This window comes from Delphinus delphis, chromosome 1 (assembly GCF_949987515.2).
Source record: "Delphinus delphis chromosome 1, mDelDel1.2, whole genome shotgun sequence".
Classification (NCBI taxonomy): domain Eukaryota; kingdom Metazoa; phylum Chordata; class Mammalia; order Artiodactyla; family Delphinidae; genus Delphinus; species Delphinus delphis.
Window position 1 is genome coordinate 64453189 of NC_082683.1, and position 25241 is coordinate 64478429.

The 25241-nt window shown below is 41.8% G+C and overlaps 1 protein-coding gene across 2 annotated transcripts in view; it reads right to left on the minus strand.

The window, feature by feature from the left end:
* ERICH3 (glutamate rich 3) overlaps window positions 1-25017 on the minus strand; it is a 129520-nt gene extending 104503 nt beyond the window's left edge. Inside the window, exons 1-2 of one of the 2 annotated variants that reach the window (XM_060023835.1) lie at window positions 24904-25017; window positions 21134-21247 (exon numbers count right to left, since the gene is read on the minus strand). Coding sequence is in view for 1 of the 2 variants with exons in the window: in XM_060023834.1 (XP_059879817.1) it covers window positions 7955-7977 (23 nt within the window). In the remaining variant the exon portion in view is untranslated. Of the gene's footprint in view, window positions 1-7954; window positions 8153-21133; window positions 21248-24903 lie in introns of those variants that run through there. The other variant, XM_060023834.1, reaches the window with a different exon arrangement.
* Between the last annotated feature and the right edge of the window lie 224 nt (window positions 25018-25241).

Consider the following 25241-nt stretch of genomic DNA (forward strand, 5'->3'; position numbering starts at 1 on the left):
AGGTAGCAGTAACCCACTGTAGGGGCCATCAGAGGGAGGGATCTTTTGTGAGCCATGGGAACAGCAAAGCTGATCAAATTGCAAAACAGGCAGCTCAACTGCAGGAACCTGAACAAGTTATGGCTCTAGTGATTGACCCCCCTGAGCTCCCTAGCCTTCCCCAGTATTCCCCACAGGAACAAGAAAATGCTGAGAAATGGGGCTATGAGAAGGGAAGCACAGGCTGGTATAAAAAGGAGAATAAGGTTCTAATCCCTGAGGCCCAACAATGGAAACTCACTAAGAGCTTACATGATGCCGCCCACTATGGGAGGGATGCACTATGGGACTTGATGCAAAAGGCTATTTCAGGGAAGGGGCTTAAAAGAACAGAAAAACAAGTAACTCTTACCTGTGATTTATGTGCCCATAATAACCCACAGACCCATCCAAACCCCACTTCATTACTCAGGCCAATTCAGTGCCGAGGGACATATCGGGGGAAGACTGGCAGTTAGATTTCACCCAAATGCCCCCACGATCAGGATATAAATAACTTCTGGTGTTTGTTGATACTTTCACAGGATGGGTTGAAGCCTTCCCCACCCAATCTGAAAAGGCTATGGAAGTCTGTTAGTCCCTTTTAAAAGAAATAAATCCTTGGTTTGGACTCCCAAAGTCCCTCCAGAGTGATAACAGGCCCTCTTTTACAGTCAAAATCACACAGGGGTTCACAATGGCCCTAGGGATAGACTACAAGCTACACACCTCTTGGCACCCCCAGTCTTCAGGCAAGGTAGAGAAAATGAACCATACTTTAAAGAAAACCTAGCAAAGTTCTGTCAAGACACTCATGAACCCTGGAACAACTTCTTCCTATTGTACTCCTCAGGGTCTGTGTAGCCCCCAGGAGTGGTCTGAGGCTTAGCCCATTTGAAACGACCTGTGGGGGGGGGCTTTTCATACTACTAACATTCTACTGGATGAGGAAGTGAACGAGGCCCTGAGATATATTATTAATGTAGGACAAGTTCAGAAGGCAATCCAGGACTATGCCAACAAGGCACTGACAGCTCCCACTAAAAATACAGAGGAAGGAGCAGTTCCTTTACAAATAAACCCCAAGGACCAAGCTCTTCTTAAAACCTGGAAAGAGGGGTCCCCCGAAGACCAACGAATACCAAAATGGAAGGGCCCCTATAAAGTAACTTTAACCACCCCCATTGCTGTCAAACCGCAAGGGGTATCTAGCTGGGTACGTTTGTCCAGACTAAAGCTTTTACCTCCAGAAACCCCACAGGTCAAAACAGATGAATACACCAGTGGAAGAGCTGAGATACCTATTCAAAAGCAAGACACCACCAACAGGTAAGTAAAACGATGGATGTAGGGAGCTGGCTCCTCTTTGAAACCTTAACGGGACTTGGAACCTCTCTCGTTTCCTTGGCTGACGTGGCTCTTGACAATTGTCTGGCCCCTGATTACCTTCTGGTAGAACAAGGTAGAGTTTGTGCGATAACTAATACTTCCTGCTGCGCTTGGAACAATGCGACGGAACAGGTAAAAATTAATATGAAGGAAATATACACCCAGGCAGAGTGGTTTCACAATTTTGACAGGGGCAATATCGCCTCCACTGTCTGGTCAACAGTTAAAAAATAAAAACCCTCCCAAAGTTAACATGGTTCCTTCCCTTTTAGGCCCTTTAATGGCTATTGTTGTTCTTCCCCTTTCTAGCCCTTGTTTATTTAACCTTTTGATTGAGTTTGTGTCTTCTAGGCTCCAACAGTTTGAAGTAAGGCTCATGATGGCTCAAGGGATTCAACCCATTCCAGCAGAGGGTGGCCCAGGTCCCTACAAGTCCTTGGAACAGTCAACAAGGGACTTCTACACCTCTAGGGTAGGCTAGGGTCTGCGGCCCCTGTCCAGCAGGAAGAAGTTTCAGAAAAAGACAGCTTCGGCCCCTTACTGCTTAAGAATAAGGGTGTAGGGTCTCTCAGGGGGGACTGAGACAGGCTGGCACCTGGGGCCCTTTGCTGCAGTGCTGCAATGCTTGCACCTGGACACACCTTTCCTCTAGCAACAAAATACAAAGAAACTAAATGGGACGAAAAATAACGGCATGCATGCGCAGTTGGGGCAAATTCTGGACAAAAGATACAAAGAGACCAAAAGTTCCAGCTGCCACTTTTGAAGAGCCCGGAGCAAAAGCAGGGTACTGCACACACCCCCTGCACACAACACCACCTAAGGGGTGGGCAAAACACCTAAGCCACCCCTCTGTCCTGACCTCCAGACACACCCCTACCCTCACCCCTTATAAGGAACAAGCTCGCCAGCCCTGCCTCAGGGAGCTAGCGAGCATGGGAATCTGTTGTTTGTTCTCACGCCCCCCTCCTGCAGCAGGGGCCCCAGTAAAGCCTTGCCTGAATTTCTTGTCTGGCCTCTGACCAATTTCTATTGATTCAGGAGACCAAGAACCCTGGTTGGTAACATCAGGACCAATAACTGATCATTTAAACAAAAAATTAAATTAATGAGATAAGTATAGATAAATACATTTACCTTAAATCGTTTATTTTAATTGAAAGCATAAATGTATGTCCTTTTCCGTAGTGCCAAGGGTTTCACTCTGAATGACTCAACTGATTCTCCTCTTTCCTCATCCTTTTTAAAAACATAAATCATATTCATAATAGATGATTTGGGATTTCAAGTTTAGAGAAAGTTGATGAAAGACACTTGCAAACCAGTATGGATGTGGAATCCTATTTTTTTTTCTTTTTCACAAATTTTACCCCCGCCTAATTTGACAGTTTATTTTAAACTGATGGACATTTATGGAATCATTCCAAAGCATACAATATTTTCAACTATTTGTGTGGGGAACTGAGTAAGCCATTGGAGGGAAATTCAGTCTGCATCCTACTTCTCTTGGTCTGTACCAAAATTAGCAACTAAAGTTTAAAAGATTATTTAAGTACTATATTCCAGAATCTGAAGTTTTCATTGAAAATGATATTTCTGGAAACTAAAAGTCTTGAAAATAGATAAACACCCCAGGTCAAGACTATTTGAGGTTGACTTTAGAATTGAAAATTGAGTCAGAAATGTTTTATTTTCTTGTCTCCCTGAAAAACTTTTCATAGCTATTAATAATCAAGATAAGTTGGGGAAGTCTCTACTTCTTACAGCTAGAGATTCCTTTCTTCAGTAGACTGGGAGAAAGGAAGTATGGACTGCTGCAGCATCCTGCATTTGACAGCACCCTGTGTGCTAAACCAGAAGTTTATAAACTGGGATATGTACTCCCCTGGGATACCCAGAGACTTTCCTAGGGGAACCCAGGCAAGGATTGTTTGAAGGGAATCAATTTCTAGACGCTCAGGTTTCCTCTGTACTCTCCTAAAACTGGTCTGCCTAAAAATGCACCTCCAAGCCATGTTGATCCACCTCCCTCCTCTCCGTTTTATAATCATCTTTCTACTTTCACAAAAGAAAGGCACACCTCTCACCATATGGTGTCTTCTTAGGATGTACTTAACTTAGAAAAACATCTGAGACAAAGGGACAATTTGAAGTATTATGTAGATGTTGATACAATAAATGGTTTTCTTGACTTGTCAATAAATATGATTGCAAGTAGTTTCCAAGCCTTTGCTTCCAACACAACTAAAGGAGGATCTGATTGAGCTGTAATTTGAAAAATCAGTGAAAAAAAAATTTTTGGTGACAGATCACTATGTGATTTTTGGCATATGACTCTGAAAAATTCAAAGAATTGAGTGATGTTGTATAACAAACAACAAATCCCTTTCCATTCCCATCTAGTTATGTGAAAGGTTTGTCAAGCCAAGGGATAAGAAAACAGAACAGACTCTATAACAAAATTATCAGAGAGGAAATCAAGACAAATCAGCATGTTCAATTCACCTCGTTTAATCAGAAACAATTTACTCCTTGAAGTCAAGTTGTTAATATTTAATAGGAGGGTAAATAGAATCTACCCAATTTGAATTGAAATGTTTAATTACTTCAAATCTGAAATTCTGTGTCACAGATAATTTTGGTGGTAGGAGTGGTGAGCAACAAAGAGACGAGACCCCTACTACAGTCATACAAAGTACTACACTGTTTGCTAGGAAGGCAGAGATACCCTAATAAGTCTCATTAACATCCAACACCATACATAGTTACAAATTGTGTGTGTGTGATGAGAACTTTTAAGATCTATTCCCTTAGCCACTTTCAAATTTAAAATACAGTATTATTAACTATTGTCACCACGATGTACATTACATCCACAAGACTTATTTACTTTATAACTGGAAGTCCGTACCTTTTAAACACCTTCACCCATTTTTCTACCCCCCACCCCCTACCCATAGCCACCATCAATCTGTTCTCTATATCTATGAGTTCATTTTGTTGCTGTTATTGCTGTTGTTGTTTTAGATTCCACATATAAGTGAGATCATTTGGTATTTGTGGTGATCATTTTGCAATATATACAAATATCAAATCATTATGTTGTATACCTGCAACTAATATGTTAATTATATCTCAATTTTTTAAAAATAATAAATAATACCATGTTGGATTGAAAAAAAAGGCAGAGACAAAGTGCAATGGACACTCCATATGTAAATGACATAGTGGGTTTATAGTCTTTGTCACTTTTATATATACACATCCACTATCTAAAAATTGACAATTTTACCTATAGCACTTTGTACTCTGCCTTTGATGAAATAGGACTGAGTGATCAGGGAGTACTAAGGATGTGTTCATTCTTTCTATACCACACTTCAGTATACTCTGTTACTACAGAAACACTTCTTTACATTAAAAAGATATAAATTAAAAAGTCTAAACCAAAAAAAAAAAAGCTTCTAAACCTTGGAACAATCTTTCCAAACATACAGCATCTTCTGCATTTTTATTTTGTTGAAAACTATAATGCTTCCCATTCTTCCAGTTCCTCAAAGCAAATGTACAGATGAGTGTGACTATCTGTACTCGGAGCCAAGCATATCTTTCACACAGGGAGCGCAGTGCACATGGATTCACTGAGGATCTTTTGAAGGAGTCAGAAGAACCATACCATTTTATCCTCATGCATGACAGAGGTATAAAAATCCCCATTCCACCTCTAGGACTAGTGCACAACCTACAAACACCCACACAAACAAATAGCAACTCAGGATGAGATAGAACAAACTAGAGGGACTATCAATTGAAATTTTCCACTCTAAAACAGTTTCATTAGAGATGGCAGTGCCAGAAACAGTATTTTATAGTTGACTTCCTCCAAATTACAATGCAGCTCAGAATCAAAGTCTCTATTATAATCTTTGGCAGAAGTTTTTAAGACCATTTTTATTTACTCCAAACTATTGGAACGAAGTCAGCACAGGGCCTTTGCAATTTGTATGTCAAGTGTTTCCTGCTGTAATTAAGGAAGCAGTGGAACTCAAAGGAAGCACCAAAAGAAAGCATCAGGGCGTCCCTTATTGATTGGTGGAATTTTAGAAATTTTAAATTTCTGTTTTGTTGTAATTGCACTTTATTGCCACTTTATTCTTAAAATGTAATAAATACAAACTGCTTCAGTAATGATGGAAAAGACTTCTCGGTTTTAATGAAAACCTTTTATTTGCTACTGAAACTTTTATTATTTCCAAATAGTAGCAGGCAAGAAAAATAATGACTACTTATATTGAGGGAAAACTTTAGCAATTTGAATAACTTTGTTCTTGGGTGACTTTTACGGCATTAAAAGTTGTTATATTTATTGTTTTCATTTATTTTTGATGAACTGAAAACAAAAAATATATACCTGTAGACACCATCACAAAATTATTTTCTAATTATACATCAAAATACTAGATAACTATGTACAGCTATCACCTGTCAGAGGTTGGTCTGATCTGGGTAAGAATTTCCATGTATTTAGGGCTCCCCTACATCTCAGCTGTTGACCATGAGAGGCAGTTAGTGTAATGGTTAATCACACAGGCTCTGCAACTGGACTCCTTGGCGTTTTATTCCAACTCTGACCCCTCCTACCGTGAAATCCTTGGAAATTTCTCAGTCCTCTGTTTCCTTATCTGTGAAAATAATGGTGACTAGAATCTGCCTCGCGGAGTGAGTGGGAAGATTAGTGAGGTATTTCTTGTTACACAGTAGACTAGAGCCTGGCACATGGTAAACACTTGATAAATGTTTAGCCCTAATATGGTTTTCTTTTGTGAATGCGTCCACCTCTAGACTGGACACACTGTCAGATGATATCATTCATTCCATAGACATCTGTTGAGCATTTCTTTATACAGGAATAAGCAAAGGGGGCACAAAGATGAATGAGATATGGTGCCTACAATTTTAGTGCAAGATTATTATTGCATCTTACTGTCTTTCTTGCAGAGTACCATGAAGCACACTCTTTCCCGAGATCACACATTTTCCTTTTTTTTCCATGTGCTTGGAACTAATGGAGTTTCAGAAAAATTTCACTTTAGTTTCTGAAATCTTAATCATGCACAATTTAATAAGCAGCTACAGGTTTTTTCCACATTTGAAAATAGATGATTAAATGGTCTAATCAGATTCTAACTTAGCCAAAAACCTGAAAAACATAGGAAGACAACCCTAACTGATACATTCATTTTCCTGAATGTGGACACACTGCAAAGAGCAGCTGCAGAAAAATAGTGCCATTTACATCCCAGTGACCCACAGCAACTAAAACTGCACAGGAGTTCAGCATCAAAGCGTTCAAGTACCTAAACGAAACTCTGAGATAAATAAGAAGCTTGTTTAGAACAGCTACATCACTTTCCAGAAAGTTCTGAAACTGACTTCCAGTATGGCACCTTATATGCCTTTAGGTTTTTTCAAACATTTTAGTCTATGTCTAACGCTCAGAGAATTCATTAAAAAGTAAAATCTTTAAGTTTGACTGTAAATCCAAAGCACAACGACTACTGTGGTATTTCAGACACCACAAACTCCAAATGATCTTAAATATGTTGTCCTCTGCTAATTTGCTGCTCTTGAAAATGTGCAATAAATTCAATTAAAAAGGAAAGCATCTTCAAATTAGTTGCAAGATCAACTAGGATATTATCTGCTTACTAGATGTATCATAATAAAAAACCATCTAATATGCATGACACTGTTTAATTCAGAAGGAAATTGGATACTCCGTCTTCCAATAAAAGAACCAAGACCGGTTGGGGGTTCGTTGTGTTTTGTTTTGTTTTTTTTCTCTTTTGTCAACAGCCAGTAAATGACTGTTAACTTCCTGAAACAGGTTGAACAATTGCCAAAATATGTCTTCTGAGGAGTCACCCTGCCCAAAGCAACGGGAGCTCAGGTGTAAACACACAGGCACATAGCTTCTTCCTTCTCACCTTCCTGCGTCACACCACCTCCCCTGGCCACAATACTTTTAAAATACCCCCTATGGTCCTTTTGAGATCGGGCAGATAAAAATCCTGAAATAAGGGGTACCCCTCACAATGAAACCTCCCTCAATATTATATCAACTCACACCTCACTTGTATGCAAGACGCCGCAGTGAGGATTTATCTCTAAGCCCTGATTCTCCAAACGAACGCATATGCTGTGACCTCTATTATTGCATTAAAACACGTATGTTCCACAACACAGGATCCTCTTGATTCCAGCTAACGTCCCTGCTTAATGTATGCGTTTTTCACATCCATTTTTTAATCCTTCCTGAGTGAACATTTCAAAGCGAGCGAACATCAGTGAAAGGCGAGGGAGGAGATACGAAGCCTGGGATTTCTGCCATCCTCGCTGCGACCCAGAATCCGTATTATTTTTCTCCTCTCCCCAAGCCCCCTCTCGCCCCCTCTCGCCCCTTCCCTCCGCAGCAGGAGGGGGGCGGAGGGGCCGCTGGCTGCGTCGCCACCTGCCGCGGCGTGGAAGAGCTCCGTTTGTCACTTACCCAGCGGGGTGAGAATGGCTCATTTTTGCAGGATCCCTTTTGGACCCGCGACGGGTGCGGAGGGTGGGTGCTTGGGGCCCGTGCACGCCGACGCCGCGACTGTCGCGCTCGCGGGGTGGCTCCGCACTGCGGTCGCCCGTGCGCGGGGCATTGGAGCTGGGCCGCCGCCGCCCCTGGGCGCCCGGGCTGCACGCAGCCTCCCCGGCCCCCACCCGCCGGCGGTATCCACAGCCTCCCTGTTGCTAAGGCAGGAGGGAAGGCAGGCGCGGAGGCTCTGCAGAAGCCCGAGGCGCTGCTGGAACTGAGCCTGGGGAAGCTGGAAGTGAAGCTCAGCTTCCAGCCCTTTTTCTGGGCCCAGATGTGGGAGGAGACCCAGGCCTCTGCTCTGTAGCTCTGGGGCGCGGGGTCCCTAGGCACCTGAGATGTGAAAACACACACACGCAGGCACGCACACACCCTGTTTAGGCAGGTGTGCTTCCTGCTAGGCCCTGGGGAAGGGAGGGCTAGGTGATGGGCCGAGGGTAAGGTAATTAAGAGCAGGGAGCAGCTACAGTGTGCTGCCTTGGTTTCCAACTGTAAAACAGACCCTAGATTGCAAGTTCCAGGAAAAGAAAGCTTTGAGTTTTGTTTCTGCAACTGCCAGAGATTGCAATTGGTGGATCTCCTCCTTGGAAAATCCCCATCCTTGCTCCTAGCTGAGGTCCCCACCTCCAGCAGGCAGGACTGACAGTTCTGACATTCAGAAGGTGGGAAAAAAGCTGTTACTCAGTGAAGCATGCTAGCACCTGGAACTGAACTTGTATTTGAATCCAGTAGCGAGAATGCAGGGCTTAGACGAAGAAGCCCGGATTTACGTGAGAGGGCCTTGGTGTGGAAGAAGTTTAAAGCACTGGATTCAGATGAGCTATTCCTAGTCCCATTTTTGCTTCATCAGGTTCTACACTGGGTGATTTGATCTCTGGCCTCAGGTTCCTCATGTGTAAGTGAAGGGCTGGACACATCCACGGTGACTGAGCTCTCAGGGGATCTCAATTCTACCTCAGCCACACTTACGAGTTGGAAGGACATCAGCTCATTAATGGCATTCTGCTTTTCCACACATCATAAAGGCCCATCGAGCATGTTAGAGTCCAGCCTCCTCTGCACGACATTCAAGGCCCTTTATCATCTGTCCCCAGCATCCTCACCAACCTCATTGTGACCACTTTCTCTACCTCTGCTACCCTAAACTCTAGCAAGACCAAATTTTGCACTCTTCCTCTCATGGGAACATGCTTCCACCCTGACAACCTAACAAACTTCTATTGATCCTTCAACACTTACCTCAAACCCTGCCTTCTCTGACGTCCCCAGGTGAGTTGATGGCTCCCACCTCTGGGGCCCCACTCTGCCTGGACAGACCTCTGTCTCACCCTCACTTTCTGATCTATGGCTGTCTTTCCTACTTGAACCTGAGCTTCTCTATTTCATGGTATGTGTCTATTTTATTTTTCTGTATTCTCAGAGGCAAACAGCAGTTCAACAAATGTTTGGAGTATAAATGAAGGAAAACAATCTCTTCAAAGTGGTAGCATTTTTATTGAGTACTCACTAAATTCTCTCCTCCGCCCTTTATTGAGCACTTACTAACTGTTCATTATCTCATTTAATCCTCACCTCTACTCTCTGAGGTAGGTTTTCTCCTCCATTTCATAAGACAAACTAAGACACAGAGAAGTTAATTATTTTGCCTGAAGTCTATAATAGCTCCTAAGTGGAAAAACCAGGATTCAAATACAAATCTGATTCCAAAGCCTGTGTTTTTAACAATTACAAATTCCTTTTCCCATAACTCTTGTGCGTTGCTGCAGAAGTCAAATTTTCTATACTGTCAGAGTTTTCTGACCTGAAAGACCAAGAACCATCTCAGTGGAGACAAAATAGGGTTCTAGCTCAATAGCTTAGATCCAGAGATGGAGGACTCAAATCTGCTTTGGGAAGCACATGGCTAGAGCAGCTGGAGAGGGGCAGAGGCTGTCAAAGAAGGAAGATGTGAGATGTGAAAGTGGCACCTTATGCTTAAACAAGGAAGCCTTATAGATACCTAATCACTGCACAGCCATAAATGGGACTTGAACCCACTCTTTCCCCTATAAGCTTATCCCCATTGACTGTCGTTCCCATTGGATGGTGTCCTTAATGCTTTCTGTAAGTAGATTTCACCTGGATAAAAATTGGGAGGGAAGGAGGAGGGACTATAGAGAGACTTTATAATTTTCCCAAGTGCTACCAACCCCTAAGGATGGTGTAAATAATATAATCTTATATAGGTACTAGTTGTTACATATTAATTCATTCGTGCAAATAGAAAATGGTAGTCTCTCACTGGTGGAATGAGAAAGGAAATTAAAATACACTATTTACATACTCAGGGTTCCATAGGAAAGACTCCATGGCACTCCGCAGACAGCAAGGTACCCTCAGCAGCAAGTATTAATTCATAAATGGGGTTTGAGTTCTCCACCCCTGTGAGCTGCACAATTTCACATCCCTGATGAAAACTGCAAGGAAGCTACTAATTTTCACTTCAGAAAATGCTCACTGTGAGACTGTATTGGGAATTTAGCCAGAAGGAATTTTTATGTTAATTTCTAGGATGGAGATAGGAAAAGGGAAAAAAGAAAAAAAGTAAATTAAACTGTTTCAGAGACCAAATAGTCACAGGAGTCATTTTCATTTTCTCACAGGAAAGCAAGTCCCCAGATGTCCCCACTAGTATCATAAATTTATAAAAGATTTCTGTTTTGTAGGAAGACCTGTGGAATTAGGGTTTGGCGGCAAGAGATTGATAGAAGCAGGAGAGAAGAAAAGACAAGAATTACTCCTACAATGCTGATTAGATCTCTGCTTTGGTTGAATAGGAGCTAGACTTGAGAATCACAGATCTAAACCATTAGTGACCATCTCCTAGGTCAGGGGTGGGAAATCTATGGGTCAAGGGTCAAATCCAGGCTGCTGCCTATTCTTGTACATTCCACAAGCTAAGAATGGTTGCTACATTTGTAAACGGTTAGAAAAAATCAAAAGAAGAATAACATCATAGGATACATGAAAATTACATGAAATTCACATTTCAATATCCATAAGTAAAGTTTTGTTGGAAAATAGACACACATTTGTTTGTGAATCACCTATGGCTGCTTTGGTGCTACAAAGGCAGAATTCAGTAGTTGCCACAGTGACCTTATGACTCACAAAGTCTAAAATATTTACTGTTAGCCCTTTACAGAAAAAGTTTATCCACCCTGGTTTAGATTGTCACTGCAAGCAGAGAGATAATTTACCCTTCTAGACTTTGAGAACAGATATCACATCTTTCACCTTTTATCCCCAGCACCTACCACAGTGCTTCTCACAGAGTATGTGCTCAATAAACAAATGAAGGAATGAATAAATGGATGGGAGGAATAAGTTTTCCCACAGGTTTATCTTTCTCCCACAGATAAAGATCAAGTCATTGAGATTTTCTCCTCAGATATAACAGACATGCCTGATGATTTGATGTGATCCCAGGGCTCCCTTCTTTTAGCAACACCGTATAAAACTCCAATAAGAAGTAATGTAAGCATTTCATCAGGACACAGTTGTAGACGGTTAAGTTTACAAGAGAGCTTCCTAATACCTTACATCCTCCAACATTAGCTTGGGTCCTTCAAAGCTGCAACATTGAGAAGTTGGAAAATGAAGAACAAATGTACAAGGATTTAACTTCAAACCTGAATTGTTTTCCAGCCTTCCCTAATAAGCTTCCCTAATTGACTTAATTTCAGTGAGCCGTTTAGTGAAGCATGGCATTAGGTATAGGAAAGGCTGAGAGGCATGTACAATGGGTAGAGCGACAAATTCAAGGGGGAATCCCTAATTCAGAGTTCTGAGCAACCAGGATAGACAAGATGTCTCCAAACCCTTCCACCCTTATTTCTGAGCTGGGTGGAATCTACAGACAGATTGGAATGGGGCAGTCACTGGAGTCATTTAGTGGCCATGAGAAATCAGTGGTATTTACTATGCCTGAGGTCTCAAAGATGAACAGAGGTCCTGTCTGCCCTGAAGCTTGAAGTCTATTGGCTACACAGACATGCAGACAAAGAATGACGAGGTGCCAAGTGCTGTGATGGAAGTACAGATAAGGTGCAATACAGAGGTGCCTTCTGACTGATGGTCCTATCCTACCCCCATCGCCCACCATTTCCAGCCATGTACCCACTCTTTGTGATGCTGAACATCACTAATCACATTATTATTTCATCTAGCCTTGACACCCTGATTATTCCTCACCATCCTCTCCCAGGGATTCTATGCCAGGAGAGGAAAAAGACTGGCCCTGACAGAGAAGAGAGAAACATAGAAGCTGTTGGGGAGGCACAACCACTAAGGAATCTGTAAGGAGAATACAGGATATTTGTGTTTTAATTGTCTTCAAACAATTATATTACTGATAAATACATCCCCATTCCTATCCCAAAAAATTTGTCTAGGGGGCTTCCCTGCTGGCGCAGTGGTTGAGAGTCCGCCTGCCGATGCAGGGGACGCGGGTTCGTGCCCTGGTCCGGGAGGATCCCACATGCCGCGGAGCGGCTGGGCCCGTGAGCCATGGCCGCTGAGCCTGCGCGTCCGGAGCCTGTGCTCCGCAACGGGAGAGGCCACAACGGTGAGAGGCCCGCGTACTGCAAAAAAAAAAAAAAAAATTTGTCTAGGGAAGTCAGAGAAGGACTCACAGAGGAGGCAGTACGTAAGATGAGGCTTAAAAGATGTGTCAGAGTTGGCCAGGTAGATGGGGCTTGGGGGGAAGAGGATGTCTTCCCCAAGCCAAGACCTCCCCATTTAAGCCTCTCAAGCTGACGGTGGACTCAGTGTCTATAGACCCTGTCCTAGTTTCTGTAGCCCAAAAATTAATGGAGGTTGCAATTTGGATGAGGAAAAAGGAAGAGGAGGAAAAGAAGAGGTAGAAGTTGATGGTTTCATCAAGGAAATGGGAGTTGAACAGGACTCAGGTGTGTCAAGCCCCTGCTGCGGGGCCACCCTCCTCTTCTGACACAATGTCTATACACTCGGTGCTGTATACGCATATACTGTGTTGTTTGCATGCATATCTTATCTCCTCCAACTGCAGGCTGAGTTTCTGCTCTCTCTTCAGCCCAACTGAATTGCCATGAATTTAAGTATTTAATAAGTATTTGTTAAATAAGTGATACAAGGAGTATAATTCATGTTTTCCTAGATGCTCCATTTGGAGGAAAGGATGTAGAGCAGGTGACATAATAAGAGTCATAATAATTCTTTCCCTGGCTCTGGCTCCACCCATGTATGAGTGAATTTGTTAGATGTTAACAAGATCACCATATCTGTGATTATCCACCATTAGCCAAAAATGCTTTCTAAGTCACAGACGTTGAATCTGGGGAGAGGAACGGAGCAGAGATCTCACAATGGCTGGATGCAACGGAAGACTATGTTTGCTTATTTGGTCCAATGTTTCCTAAGCAGCTATAGATGGCTGACACTACTGTTTGCCATGAGAAATAGCATATGTGGAGTCCATAGAATTTCACGCAGGCTCTGCTTGGCCTAATAGCAGAGAATATCTGTTGACTCTACTGTGTACCAGGCACTATTAGAAGTGCTTCACTCCTTGGATCCTCACAACTGTAAGGTGGGTGTTATTTTTATTCCTGTTTTACAGATGAAGAAACTGAGATTCAGGTAAGTTAAATATCACCTGCCAAGTGGCACAATTGAGATTCAAATTCCATTTTCCATGATTCCAGAACCCACAATTTTAAACACTTTGCTCTATTCCCTCCCACCTTCCAGAGGTAAGGAACATAACCACGCATGGGGAGGGTAATAATTGTAAGGTCACTGATCCAAGGAAAGTTGTTCTCGATTGTACCAAATATTCTCCCAGCTTTCCCCATGCACAATGGCTCAGTAATGTGGCTGGTGAAAAGAAACCAAAGACTAGGAATTTCATTTATTACCAAGTATCTGTTTTCTGACGGAGTATATAGGATGTTCCACATCCTCTAGCCCTTAAGAGCAACAATCTCTAAAAAGTTTTACAGCTTCCTTTGGTTTAAATGGCACTGGCTCTTCCATGGAAGCAAACAGCACTGATCTTCAAGCATTCTGGCATCGTAAACTGCTGACTGAATTTTCTTTTCTCTAGCCAGAAGAAAAGGGGGAATGTATATACTCTATACAATGGAGTTGATTGTATAGAAAAAAACATTGCACTTCTTAAACTCAGGTTAAAAGTAGACTCATGGCATTGAGCAGAAGACTGGGATTGTTCGTATAGGAGGAGGTGGACGATAGAGAAGCTCATGAAACAAACAATCTGAACTGTAGTATTTATTTTTAAATAACAGCATAGCTTTATGACCTACTAATTCATATTACAACTCAAACTAGATTAAGGTCTTAATCCTAAAATTAAGGTGCTACCTGATACGGTCCTTGAGAAACAGATATTGACTAAAGGTTTCTTTTTGGCAATTCACAAATTAGTTTCATGTAAATAAGCACCCCTGGAGGAGCCTGAGTGTGCTTTCACTAAGAATTGCTCAGCCCACACTTTCTCCCTAAGAGCACAAAGGTTAAAAAAAAAGTTGTTTCATTGTTGGAGTGATCATGGATTCTGAATGAGTGAGACTTTCCTATCACAATAAAAGAAATGGACGCATGGACCAAGCATCAAAAACATACAAAGGGGAAAATACCGTCCTGGAGTGCGAGCTGGAAACTGAGATTATCCACCAGTCAACTAACTGCGGGAAAACCCAAAACAGTGAAAATAAATCAATAGGTAGGCAGATTAAAAGAGCAAAATCGTGAGCTCCTGAGCTCTACAAATTCATTTGGGAAGAAAAATCTGGTGATTCTTTGAAATATGGATTTTGTAACACAGTTTCCATAGCTGACCCAAAGTCAGAATTGTGGGGTTTCTCCCTTCCTCTGAGTTTCTTTTTTAAGTAAGTTTTTCTCTCGTTTAATAAAGTCCACTTCAGATTCCACAATTTGGTAGAAGAGGAGTAATCATGACAACAGGGTTTATTGTCTGCACCTGCACAGGGCTGTTGCCATAGGGAGCTTTCATCCCTGAGCTAAATGGTTGGCCTAGGCGAGGATCCAGGAGACGGGCTCTGTTGAGCCAGAGCTCCACATGACTGGACATGAGAGCAGGAAATTGCATGGCCTTGTCCCTCCGACGTGTTCTATAGGCTCACACAAGAACTGAGACTATTTCTTCAGCTGTAACCCAAAGGGAAAAAAAGTGAAGCTGTTAACACTGGGGTGTGCTGTGGTATGGAGAAGTTTTGGCAAGCAGGGAAAAGAAGTCAAGAGGAAAAATACAGCTTTACTGACTTAAAAGGCAATAAGTGACATAGAAATAGGCAAAGTCTTAAATGGAAGGTACTTACTTTCAATTATCTACAATCGCAAAAAGTAAGAAATGCATAAGTCCCCTTCATTTTGCTTGGCATCACGTCTTCGCACTTAAACTTGAGCGGTTATGCATATATGACATTTAGATTGTGGGAATTTCTTCAGATGTACCAATGAAGTCATGTTATAAAGAACTGGTTTAAGAAGAGGTAGAGACCTGGGTCTGAACTGGAATTCTGTCACCATGTGAGGTGCTTCTATTCACCCATATCTGTTTCTTTTCCACTTCAGATGGAGCTTGCACGTCTCTGTCACCTTGACATTAGGCACGGCCATAGGTCTTGTTCTGGCCAATGAAAAATGAGTGAAAAATGTTGTGTGTTACTTCAGGGTAGAATTGTTTGAGGGCTCCTGCAGGATTCTCCATCTTTTATCCCCTGGGCTCAGCAATCAGCAACATTCCAGATGGTGGTGCTTTCCTTAGCCTGTTGTCCAAACTAAGGACAGCATGGAGCAGAGCCCCCTGCAGACTCATGATGGACATGAACACAAATGAGGAACAAACCTTTGCTTTTTGAAGCCACTGGAGTTTATTGGCTATCACAGCAAAGCTGGCCTATACTACAGCCATAGAGTGCCTATGTGACTTTGGGAAAGCTACTGACATGTGCTATCCCTCAGTTTTCTCACCAGTAAGCTTTCAGAAAATGACAGCTTGCTCATCCTCATAATAAGAGCTACACTTTAATAACTATCTACCCTGTGCCAGTCACTGTCTTCCCTTTACCTATGTATCTCTCATCCTCACGCCAATCTTATAGGTGAGGTGTTATTGATCTTTTTATAGATGATGAAACCAAGCCTCAAAGAGATTTACTAGCTTAATGAAAGTCAACCAGCTTGTAAGTAATTAGAACCAGATCTTTCTGATTCAGAGCTCTTACTTTTCCCACCATGCCTACTCCCCTAAAAGTAGTAATTAAGATAAACATCTTAACACTAAAGAAACAAATAAAAAGGGAATAAATTATTTAGTTTTAAATCATCTTTCTCACTAAAGACTTGGTTTTAATGACTCCAGCTAAAGCCATACCCAGGAATTCCTAATCTGAGGTTGCCAACTTCTAAGGGTGTATTAAAGTAATAATATGGGTGTGCAAGCTATTCTCAGGATTCTGGAAGAAAAAAGTATACTTGCAGAGAGCAACATAGCTAAGCTAAATAAAAATAGCAGGTTTTTTTTTTTCTTTTTTATCAGAATTTATGGGTCATCTCACTGTGGTCCATTTAGCTTTCTCTTAGGAAGACAATATTTGTCATCATTCCTGAATAAAAATGCAGTATTTGTCAAAATATTATGTTTATGATGATTAAAAAAATAATATACAAGGAGCTCTTGGTTATAAAATGGTTGTTAAACACTATTATATCCCAAACCTCAGATTTTGACTAGGACAAGCCTAAATTTACTTTTTTCCATCTTTTTGCAACTTAACTCCTAGTAACCCAGTTTGTCCCCCTAGAGTCCAGAGAGGTACTAAGAAGCTGCACAGCAGGAAACATAGATGACACCACAGGAGGATGGCAAAAACTGCAGTATTAGTAGAGGGACCAGCAGGGGAGGGAATTCAGAGGAACCCATGAGGGAAGCAACTCCTCTGTAGTTAATTCGATAAAAGGAAGAGCTGACGGATGAAATGAAAGGGGCAGAATCAAAGTAACTTGTCAATTTGGGGGATATGATCACGACACCTAGAGTTTGGGAGAGGATCCATCTCAGAGGTATTTGCAAGAGATCTTTGTAGGAAATATGAATCAGAATGAATGAGAGGCAGTCAAATGAGGTTCTTTGGCCATGCCTCCCTCCACCTCCCACTTCTGGAAATTGGCTACTCATTTTCGGACTGATTAAACTAAATGTGCTCCAGGCGTCCACAGAGCAAACACTGTTAAATGTGTTTCAAAGAGACCTTTTGTCCAGAATTCTGGAGGACAGTTTCAGGTCTTGTCATCAAAACAAATAAGCAACTATACTATAGTCGCAGCAGCAGTAATGATAATTAAAGAAAAAATATCACCGAATATGTGCTGAGTGCCAACTTCTGTACTAAATACTTTAAATGCCATGTTTCATCTTACACTCAAATACTCTTATTTCCCCCTTTTAACAGAGAAAGGTGCTGAGAAGCAGGGAATTGGAGTAATTTGACCAAGTCACAGGCTTGTAAGGGGTGACACCTTCTTAGCAATGGCTCTCAGCCCCTGTGTTACACTGTCCCCTACATGGTGGCTGGAGATGAGCAAAACCACAAATGGAGGGTGTCATCAAGAAGGCAGAAGGGGACTTCCCTCGTGGCGCAGTGGTTAAGAATCCGCCTGCCAATTCAGGGGACACGGGTTCGAGCCCCAGTCCGGGAAGATCCCACATGCCACGGAGCAACAAAGCCCGTGCGCCACAGCTACTGAGCCTGTGCTCTAGAGCCTGCGAGCCACAACTACTGAAGCCTGCGTGCCTAGAGCCTGTGCTCTGTAACAAGAGAAGCCCCCGAAATGAGAAGCCCACACACCGCAATGAAGATTAGCCTCCACTCGCCGCAACTAGAGAAAAACCTGCGCGCAGCAAAGACCCAACACAGCCAAAAATAAATAAATAATATAATCAATCAATTAATTATTTTTTTTAAAAAAAGAAGGCAGAAGGGAACTGGTGTCTATCAAGTGCTGCCAGTGTGCTAACCACCCTCACACACTAGCTCATTAAATCCTCACAATTCCAGGGTTGCAGGAAGAAGAGGTATTATTATTCTCATGGTACAGGTGAGAAAATTGAGGCTCAGGGAGATTAATGCATTGGCCAGATAAGTAGACAAGGTGAGACACAAACCAAGGCAATCTACATCCATATTTAATGATGCTGCCTCTATAGCAAGTTGATTCTGATTAGACCTCAAAAAAAATTATTTGCACAAATAAAATATCAAGATATCTGAACCAATTGCAGTTCATATAAGAAATACCTAGACGTTTGCTTGGAAACTCAGTATAAAGCCATTTTGTGACATGGCAACTAAGACATCAATGTGATACTGGTCTATGTTCTCAGATGGACAAGTTCTTCTGTGTTTTTCATTGATCTGATCACATCTGGAACACTGTGCCCCCATGATAGGGTTCTAACTCAAGGTGCTTATGTCACTGCATTCTCCAAGTTCAGAGGCAAGGTCCAAGCTCTCTGAGTGGTGCTCTGAAAGCCCTCTTCATTTGGTTTAAGGTAAGGGGAAAGTGGTCCCTCTCATCCATGGTAGGTAGTTGTGGAAACAGGGAGAAATCAATATGTGTATAGCTTTATTCAATGAAATCTTCACCACCAGCTTCTTCTTTCTTGCGATGAATTGTCTTCCTTCTTTTACCCTGGTAGTGAGTGTGTGATGGGCTGATGCACATCCTATAAGTGTGCCCAGCACTTCTTTCTAAGAAGTGTCTGGGACACCCATGTAGGGTCACGAAGGCTGTGCACAGCACGCACAATTCCAGAGTGTACTGTTCACAGACCATGATGTGAATGGTGCCCCCCTGCAGTTGTGCGGCTTGGCAGTCCTATTGGCACATACTGCTTTGTTCTCTGTCTGTTCTCTGCTGAAATTAAAATACAAAAGACTGTTTCACTTACTTCTAGGTATTATTGTATGGATAAATTTAACATTCCAAAATAAAAGAGTTACAATATCAAGTGTAAGTTTAGTAAAATGGTGAATACTCTGGAAACCATTTCATAGGCGAAACCACTGAGATAACGGATGACGTCTAAGTTAAACATGATAGGACTATGGAAAGTATCAATGTCACCAAATATTTGAAAGGATTTCATACAGTAGAGAGAAGAGCCTGAGAAGTTTCATGAGAGATAATTAGGAGAAGAATTTCTAAGATGATTTTTGGCTCAGTAAAAGAAAGAACTTTCCAGAATCAAACAACAATTAGAAATCCTACTGCAACAACCCTATGAGTAGGAGTACACTTCACACCCATGTTATAGAGAATGTGTCCACAAATGGAATGGGCAGTGTTTGATGGTAGAGAGCTCATTATTTCTAGAAATAATCAAGAGGAAGAATCAGAAATGTTTTAGAGGAGATCCTCACACAGAGCTATATTAAACTAAACGGATTATAAGGCTTCTCCTAGGAAATCTTAACTCTGTGAACGCATGATGGTGGCAATCTCCTATGATCCTCCAGCCCCGGAGGAAGGAAATTCCTTCACCTCCCTCCTGGAAGGAGGCTGAGGCCTTATATGAAGTGCTTGAACCAACCCTCATATGTCACAATTTCAAAATTTCTGTCAGGTCTTCTGTAACTAAGCAAACAGCCACAGAGAGTATATGTTTTAGTAAATGACCTATAGTTTTCACTCCTGGAAGACCCAAGAGTCACAATTTGAAAAGGGAGTGGGAATAGAAATAAGGAACCTAACACCTCTCTGTATATTAATGAGTTCTGCTGATTCCACTGTGTCCAATCTAGAATGTTTTTCCTCCTCCTTAAACCAGGAGTCAAAAACCCAAAAGAGGAAGAAAAACATAAGACACTAGGGGTGGCAGGCCTGTAGCAGATGAGGTCATATGGTCTGTCTAAACCTGGGCTCCAGAGCTCAGCTGTTTGTTGCCTTCTAGAAATGCCTTGTAGAACTTCCAAAGAAGCTAAAACGCCAGATGTTTTTGGTGAAATTTTCTCATTCTTAGAACATTATGTAAGTGAAACAAAAATTATCTGTGGTTAGAATTCTGCCCACTGGCTTCCAGTTTATGACAGCAGATGAGGACTCAACTGCCTCTGGAAAGGAAGGCTTGTCCTTCAGAGAATGTGGGTGGGAGGTCCGTGCATGCATCTATGTCTCCACGTGAGCCAGCATATGTCTACTGGGCGACTGAAGCTAAAGCAAAGTATGACCAGCTGTAGTGATGGGAGGATCTAAGGAAGGATCCGTTAGGGTTACTCCCCGATGTGGGACTGCTCTGCAGGATTTGAAGGGCTACATGCCGTCCTGCACTGTCCTGCTGGAACCCCTGCACGTTCCTCTCTCCACCCAAAATCAAACTGGGGGAGACCACTGTACCCTCAGGCGATTCAAGCCCCTGTAGGTGGGGAGTACATTTTCCCCAAAGGCTACATGAAATTTCTCAAGGCCAAGTTTGACAAGAAAGACATTCTTAGGGAGAAGCAGAGATCTTAGGAAGTTCAGCAAAGATAGAAACTGGGGATGGCCACCAGGAGACCCTCGAGAATGTTTTAATTCCTTGGAAGTTTTTCCCTCAGACTGGGGGAAAAGTCACACTAACTGTATAATTTTAAGTGTCTTTCCCTGACTAAGGTAAAACCCTTTAGTTCACAGCACATCTGACTTCAGCCCTGTTTTTCTGGCAGCTTGTTCATATGGATTTCAGTTTCAATAGAATTTTGGTTAAACGACAGAGCACTAGAAACACCAAAAAAGTGACAGGTGCAGAATAATTCTGTTTAACTGTATGGGGGAATGTGTTTAAAAAGAATAAATGGAGAAAGAACAGAATTTGAGGTATGGTTAGATTGTAAAGGTAATGGATATTATATACAGATATTGTAATAATCTATTTTCTAATCATGTGTGTTCCCTAAAATTATAAACAAGTCTCAGAGAGGCAGTCCTCAATTTTCTAGATTGAGAAGAAATGTGGTGAGTAACTCCAGGGCTTCTGCATTGTTTTTCACTTACCTAGTGAAGCTTGACACACTCAGCTATTCAGAGAAATCCATCAGCGTGGAGAGGCAGCCACATGATGAAACGGCCGGCCAAGTCAGGCCAGATGGCGTCCAGCCTGAGCCGCCCCTGCACACAAATGGGTGTCAGACAAGGTCATCAATAGACCCTAAGCAATCCAGCTTTCCCTGCGCAGGGATGGTCAATGATGCAACAAGAATCGTGAACATCTGGGTGAGAACGTGCAGCTGCGCCTCCCCAGAGCTCTCTGGTCTCATCAGATGGCTGACCTCCACTACTGTCTTTGGGGCAGGCCAGCTCTGAGTGACTGAGTGCTAATGACTATGAACTGGAGGGTCATACACCTGAGGTTGTATATCTGGTTGTCAATCATTTCTCAAAGTTGGCACCACTGCACAGGCTGACAATTAGCCTGAATAAAACTAAGGTGATGTTTTTAGTTGCCCCAGGCAAATCGGGCAAGCAACCAAAAATTACCATCAATGACGTGGAGTTAAAAGTCATATCCAATTCCCACTGCCTGTGTAGGCGGTTTGCTATCTAATAACAGGTCCTCTGCTCTGCTTTTCTGTGGTTCTTTGAACAGTCACCAGTAGTGGAGCTCATTATCAGAACAATGAGTAACAACCCATTTTAATAAATCCAGCTTATTTGGGGGAACTTGACAGACAGGATTTGCGGTGATAAAGCATCTGATTTATCGGATAAAGACCAAAGTGCAAGACTGCCCTGCTGTCCAGTCTCCTCTGTGGATGTAAAATTTAGTTCATTACCATTACCTCCTGGGATAACATTAATTCCACTCTGTACCGAACATCAAATGGCAGCACTGGTAAACCTGTCAAGGAATAGAGCTACTCATCAGCAATTGACATAATATTTGACCTGCCTTTTTAGGAACTGGCAATAGTTACAGTTCAACAGCCATGGAAATAATGAAGTTTTGCAGAAGTGCACAAGAAAAATCTATGGAAGTTATAATCCATTGCATAAATTGCTAATATTCTAACAGTGTTTGTGTAATAATGATCTAAACTTCTATAATTTTTTTAGGAAGAGAAGTTTAATTTCCTGCACTGTTTGGTTTCTTTTATCAGCAAATAGCTCAAATGCAAACTCTATAAAAGCCAAGGACAAATAAAAGGAGAGAATGTTAGGATTGAATTGAGGACATAAACTGCTGTAGGGTTTGCTTTCTGCACCTTAAGCTGGATAAAATCTTGGACTTTCCTTTCTCTCTTTCACTATCTTATTTTTTGCTACTTCTTTCTCACCAAGCCCATGTGAAGTTCATTAGAATAATAACATTCTTGATTCCAATGCATCCAAAAGTGTATATTTTCAAGAAAACATATTTTGCCTGTCCAAATCGAATTACTTCTGGAATGGAAGTCACAAACTACTAAACAACTTAAAATCTTGTGCATGTAGTGAAATCAATAAACTTAGAAATATAGCTTGCTAACACTGCCAGGAATAGAGACTGATCTTAATTTATTTAGTAAACATTATTCTTATTGTCTCAAGGTGTCATCTTCCAAAAACTGGTTTTACCCTGTAATAGAAGAAAACTTTGACTTAAAAAAAATTGTCTCATCTATCTGCCCAAAAAGGTCTAAGAGGTATATGTGCTCTTGATGTGATGACAGATTCCTTTACATCTTTTTCCTTCAAAAAAAAACTTTGAGCAGGAATCTGCTGGCAAACACATCCAGAGCTTCCTTAGAAGCACTAAGTCTGACTCCCCACTACCACAAGCCAGCTGGGTGCTGAAAACTACCAATTCTGATAAAGCCCACCCCTCATGAAGATCCTTCAACGTTGAGGGATGGGTAGTAATATCTATAATTTTCCTATCTGAGACATGTGTTTTGGAACACGGAGATGGCTGAGAGTGAAAACAGTGAGCTGTGGTTGCAAATCACTGACTAGGCGAGTCTTGCCCATTGGAAGAAATTGAAGGTATTTTTATGGCAAGTGCCCCCCCTCCCCACAGCACTTACCTGCCACAGGGTAGATGCTAAACAAATGTTACTTTCACTTTTCTCCTCTAATACTACTCTATGTTCATATAGCATTTCAAAGAACATGAAGAGTATTAACATGCATTATCTTATTTGACCCTCACAACACCGTTTGGATATCAGCTTTATTTTATGTTTGAAAATACAGACAATCTAAGAGGACAATCTATATAGCCCTAGGTCACACAGCTAGTCTTAGGATCCATAACCCTGATCTTCTGATTTCAAGACTCAATCTCCCCTTTACTGCACTGAGCTGCAAGTATTTGGTAATGCGTATCTGGTTATTTTCTATATTATTTTAAAAATTCTCTTCACTGTATGCCTTCATACTTCCAGGGATCATTTATCATCGCCTTTGTTTCCTTTTCTGTCTGTTTCTCTGGTTCCCTGGTTCTCAGGTTGTGAAAGTATTACAGGTATAATGTTCATAGGTCTGTGATTAAAAGTTCTTTATGCAGGATCTTGTCCTCAAAGTTAAAGATATCCTACAAACAAAGCACATTTTATTCTGGACCTTGTTTTTCTTTAAGCACTTTTGGTCAAATATCAAACACAATTTGCATTTTGCTTGTGAGATGGAAAGAAACAGTTGTGTGGCTATAGCTATTATTGTGCCATTACCATTCTGAGGTGTTGATTTCGTGCTTCACATTTTTCCTGTGTTCTTAACTTGATGTCCCGTCTTGAATTTTTATTTCACTCTAATCATTTTTTAAATTTGAAGTCTTCTTTTTACTTTGGCAATTTCAGTTGGAACACTACGTTTGAAAAAAATGTTCACAGAAAAACTGAAGGTTAAATCAGTTTTATTCTGTAAACAGTGCCTAAATTATCATCTCCTTCCCATAACAACCCAATTAATATGTTAGAGCATAACGGAAAAGCCAAAAACCGTGCTGAAAACGTAGAGCTAGTGCGACACCTGCTGGTGAGGAGCAAACTGCATTTTGTCAACAGCAGCAAAAACTATTTCAGATGAGGGTCCTCCCGGATACATTTTATTCCAACAAACCTGTCTTTCGTGACTATCCGGTATGTCTCAGGCTCTGTGACAGGTACTGGAACTACTAATAGGGCAAGATATGATCCTTCCATTCAATAATCTAACCATCTACTGGGGAAGAAATATCTGTCTGCACACCGATCTGTAGGGAGATTACAATTGTGTATGTCAGCACAGTAATTGGGTTGGAGACACACAAGATGCTACAGATGCCTACAGAAGCAATTTACTCTCATGATCAGGGAGGGCTTCACAGAGGTGGTGATGCCAAAGTCTTGAAAGATGAATAGGTCTTCTGAGGCAACTTTTAACTGGGGCCAGTGTAGAATCCCAGAGCTGATCTGCAAATCAAGTTACTTTTATTTGTGTGTGAGATTGGGTGACTTTTCTAAGAGAAATAGGGGGACGGAGGGTTGGTTGCATTTTTTTTTTACCTAAGTCAGGGCAGGGAGGGGAGTATCCTATTTTTTACAATATTTTGGGGTATTTTTTCTATTAACGTTTCCGTTTAGCCTTGTATTTTTACTAAATTTCCTCCTGTTTTTAAAACCTTGCTTCTAATCTGAGAATTTGAAATCTAAGTACTTAACGCTACACCAATTTTTCCAAAGAGGTCAAGCCACTTTAACACCAGAACGTGGTTAACAACTTGCAGCCATTCAAGCAAGGTAGGAAGCAGGGCATGCGGAGGGGAAGGGGCTGCACCTTGGAAATCAGAAGTTATTTCAACTCACCTGGAGCACAGCGAGCATGGAGAGAGATGTGGCTGGAGAGCTGGAGAGGGCCCAATCCCAAGGGACTTTGAAAACTCAAGTAAGAAGTGTGGGTTTATGATCTAGGCTTCAGGCACCACTGGAAGGAAGATGTAAGCGTGACAGTGATACAATCAGATTTTCTCATTAGAAAAATCACCCTGGCTGCAGTGTGGAGGGAGGGAGGAAGACTAGTGAAGGCCAGGCAGGTGAAGTAGAAAGCTGTTTAAAAGAGCGCTAGTGACATGAGAACCTGAATTGGGGCAGGAAATGTGGGGATGGGCAGAGTAGAAAGTGCTTCGGAAAGGAGCATCAGCCAG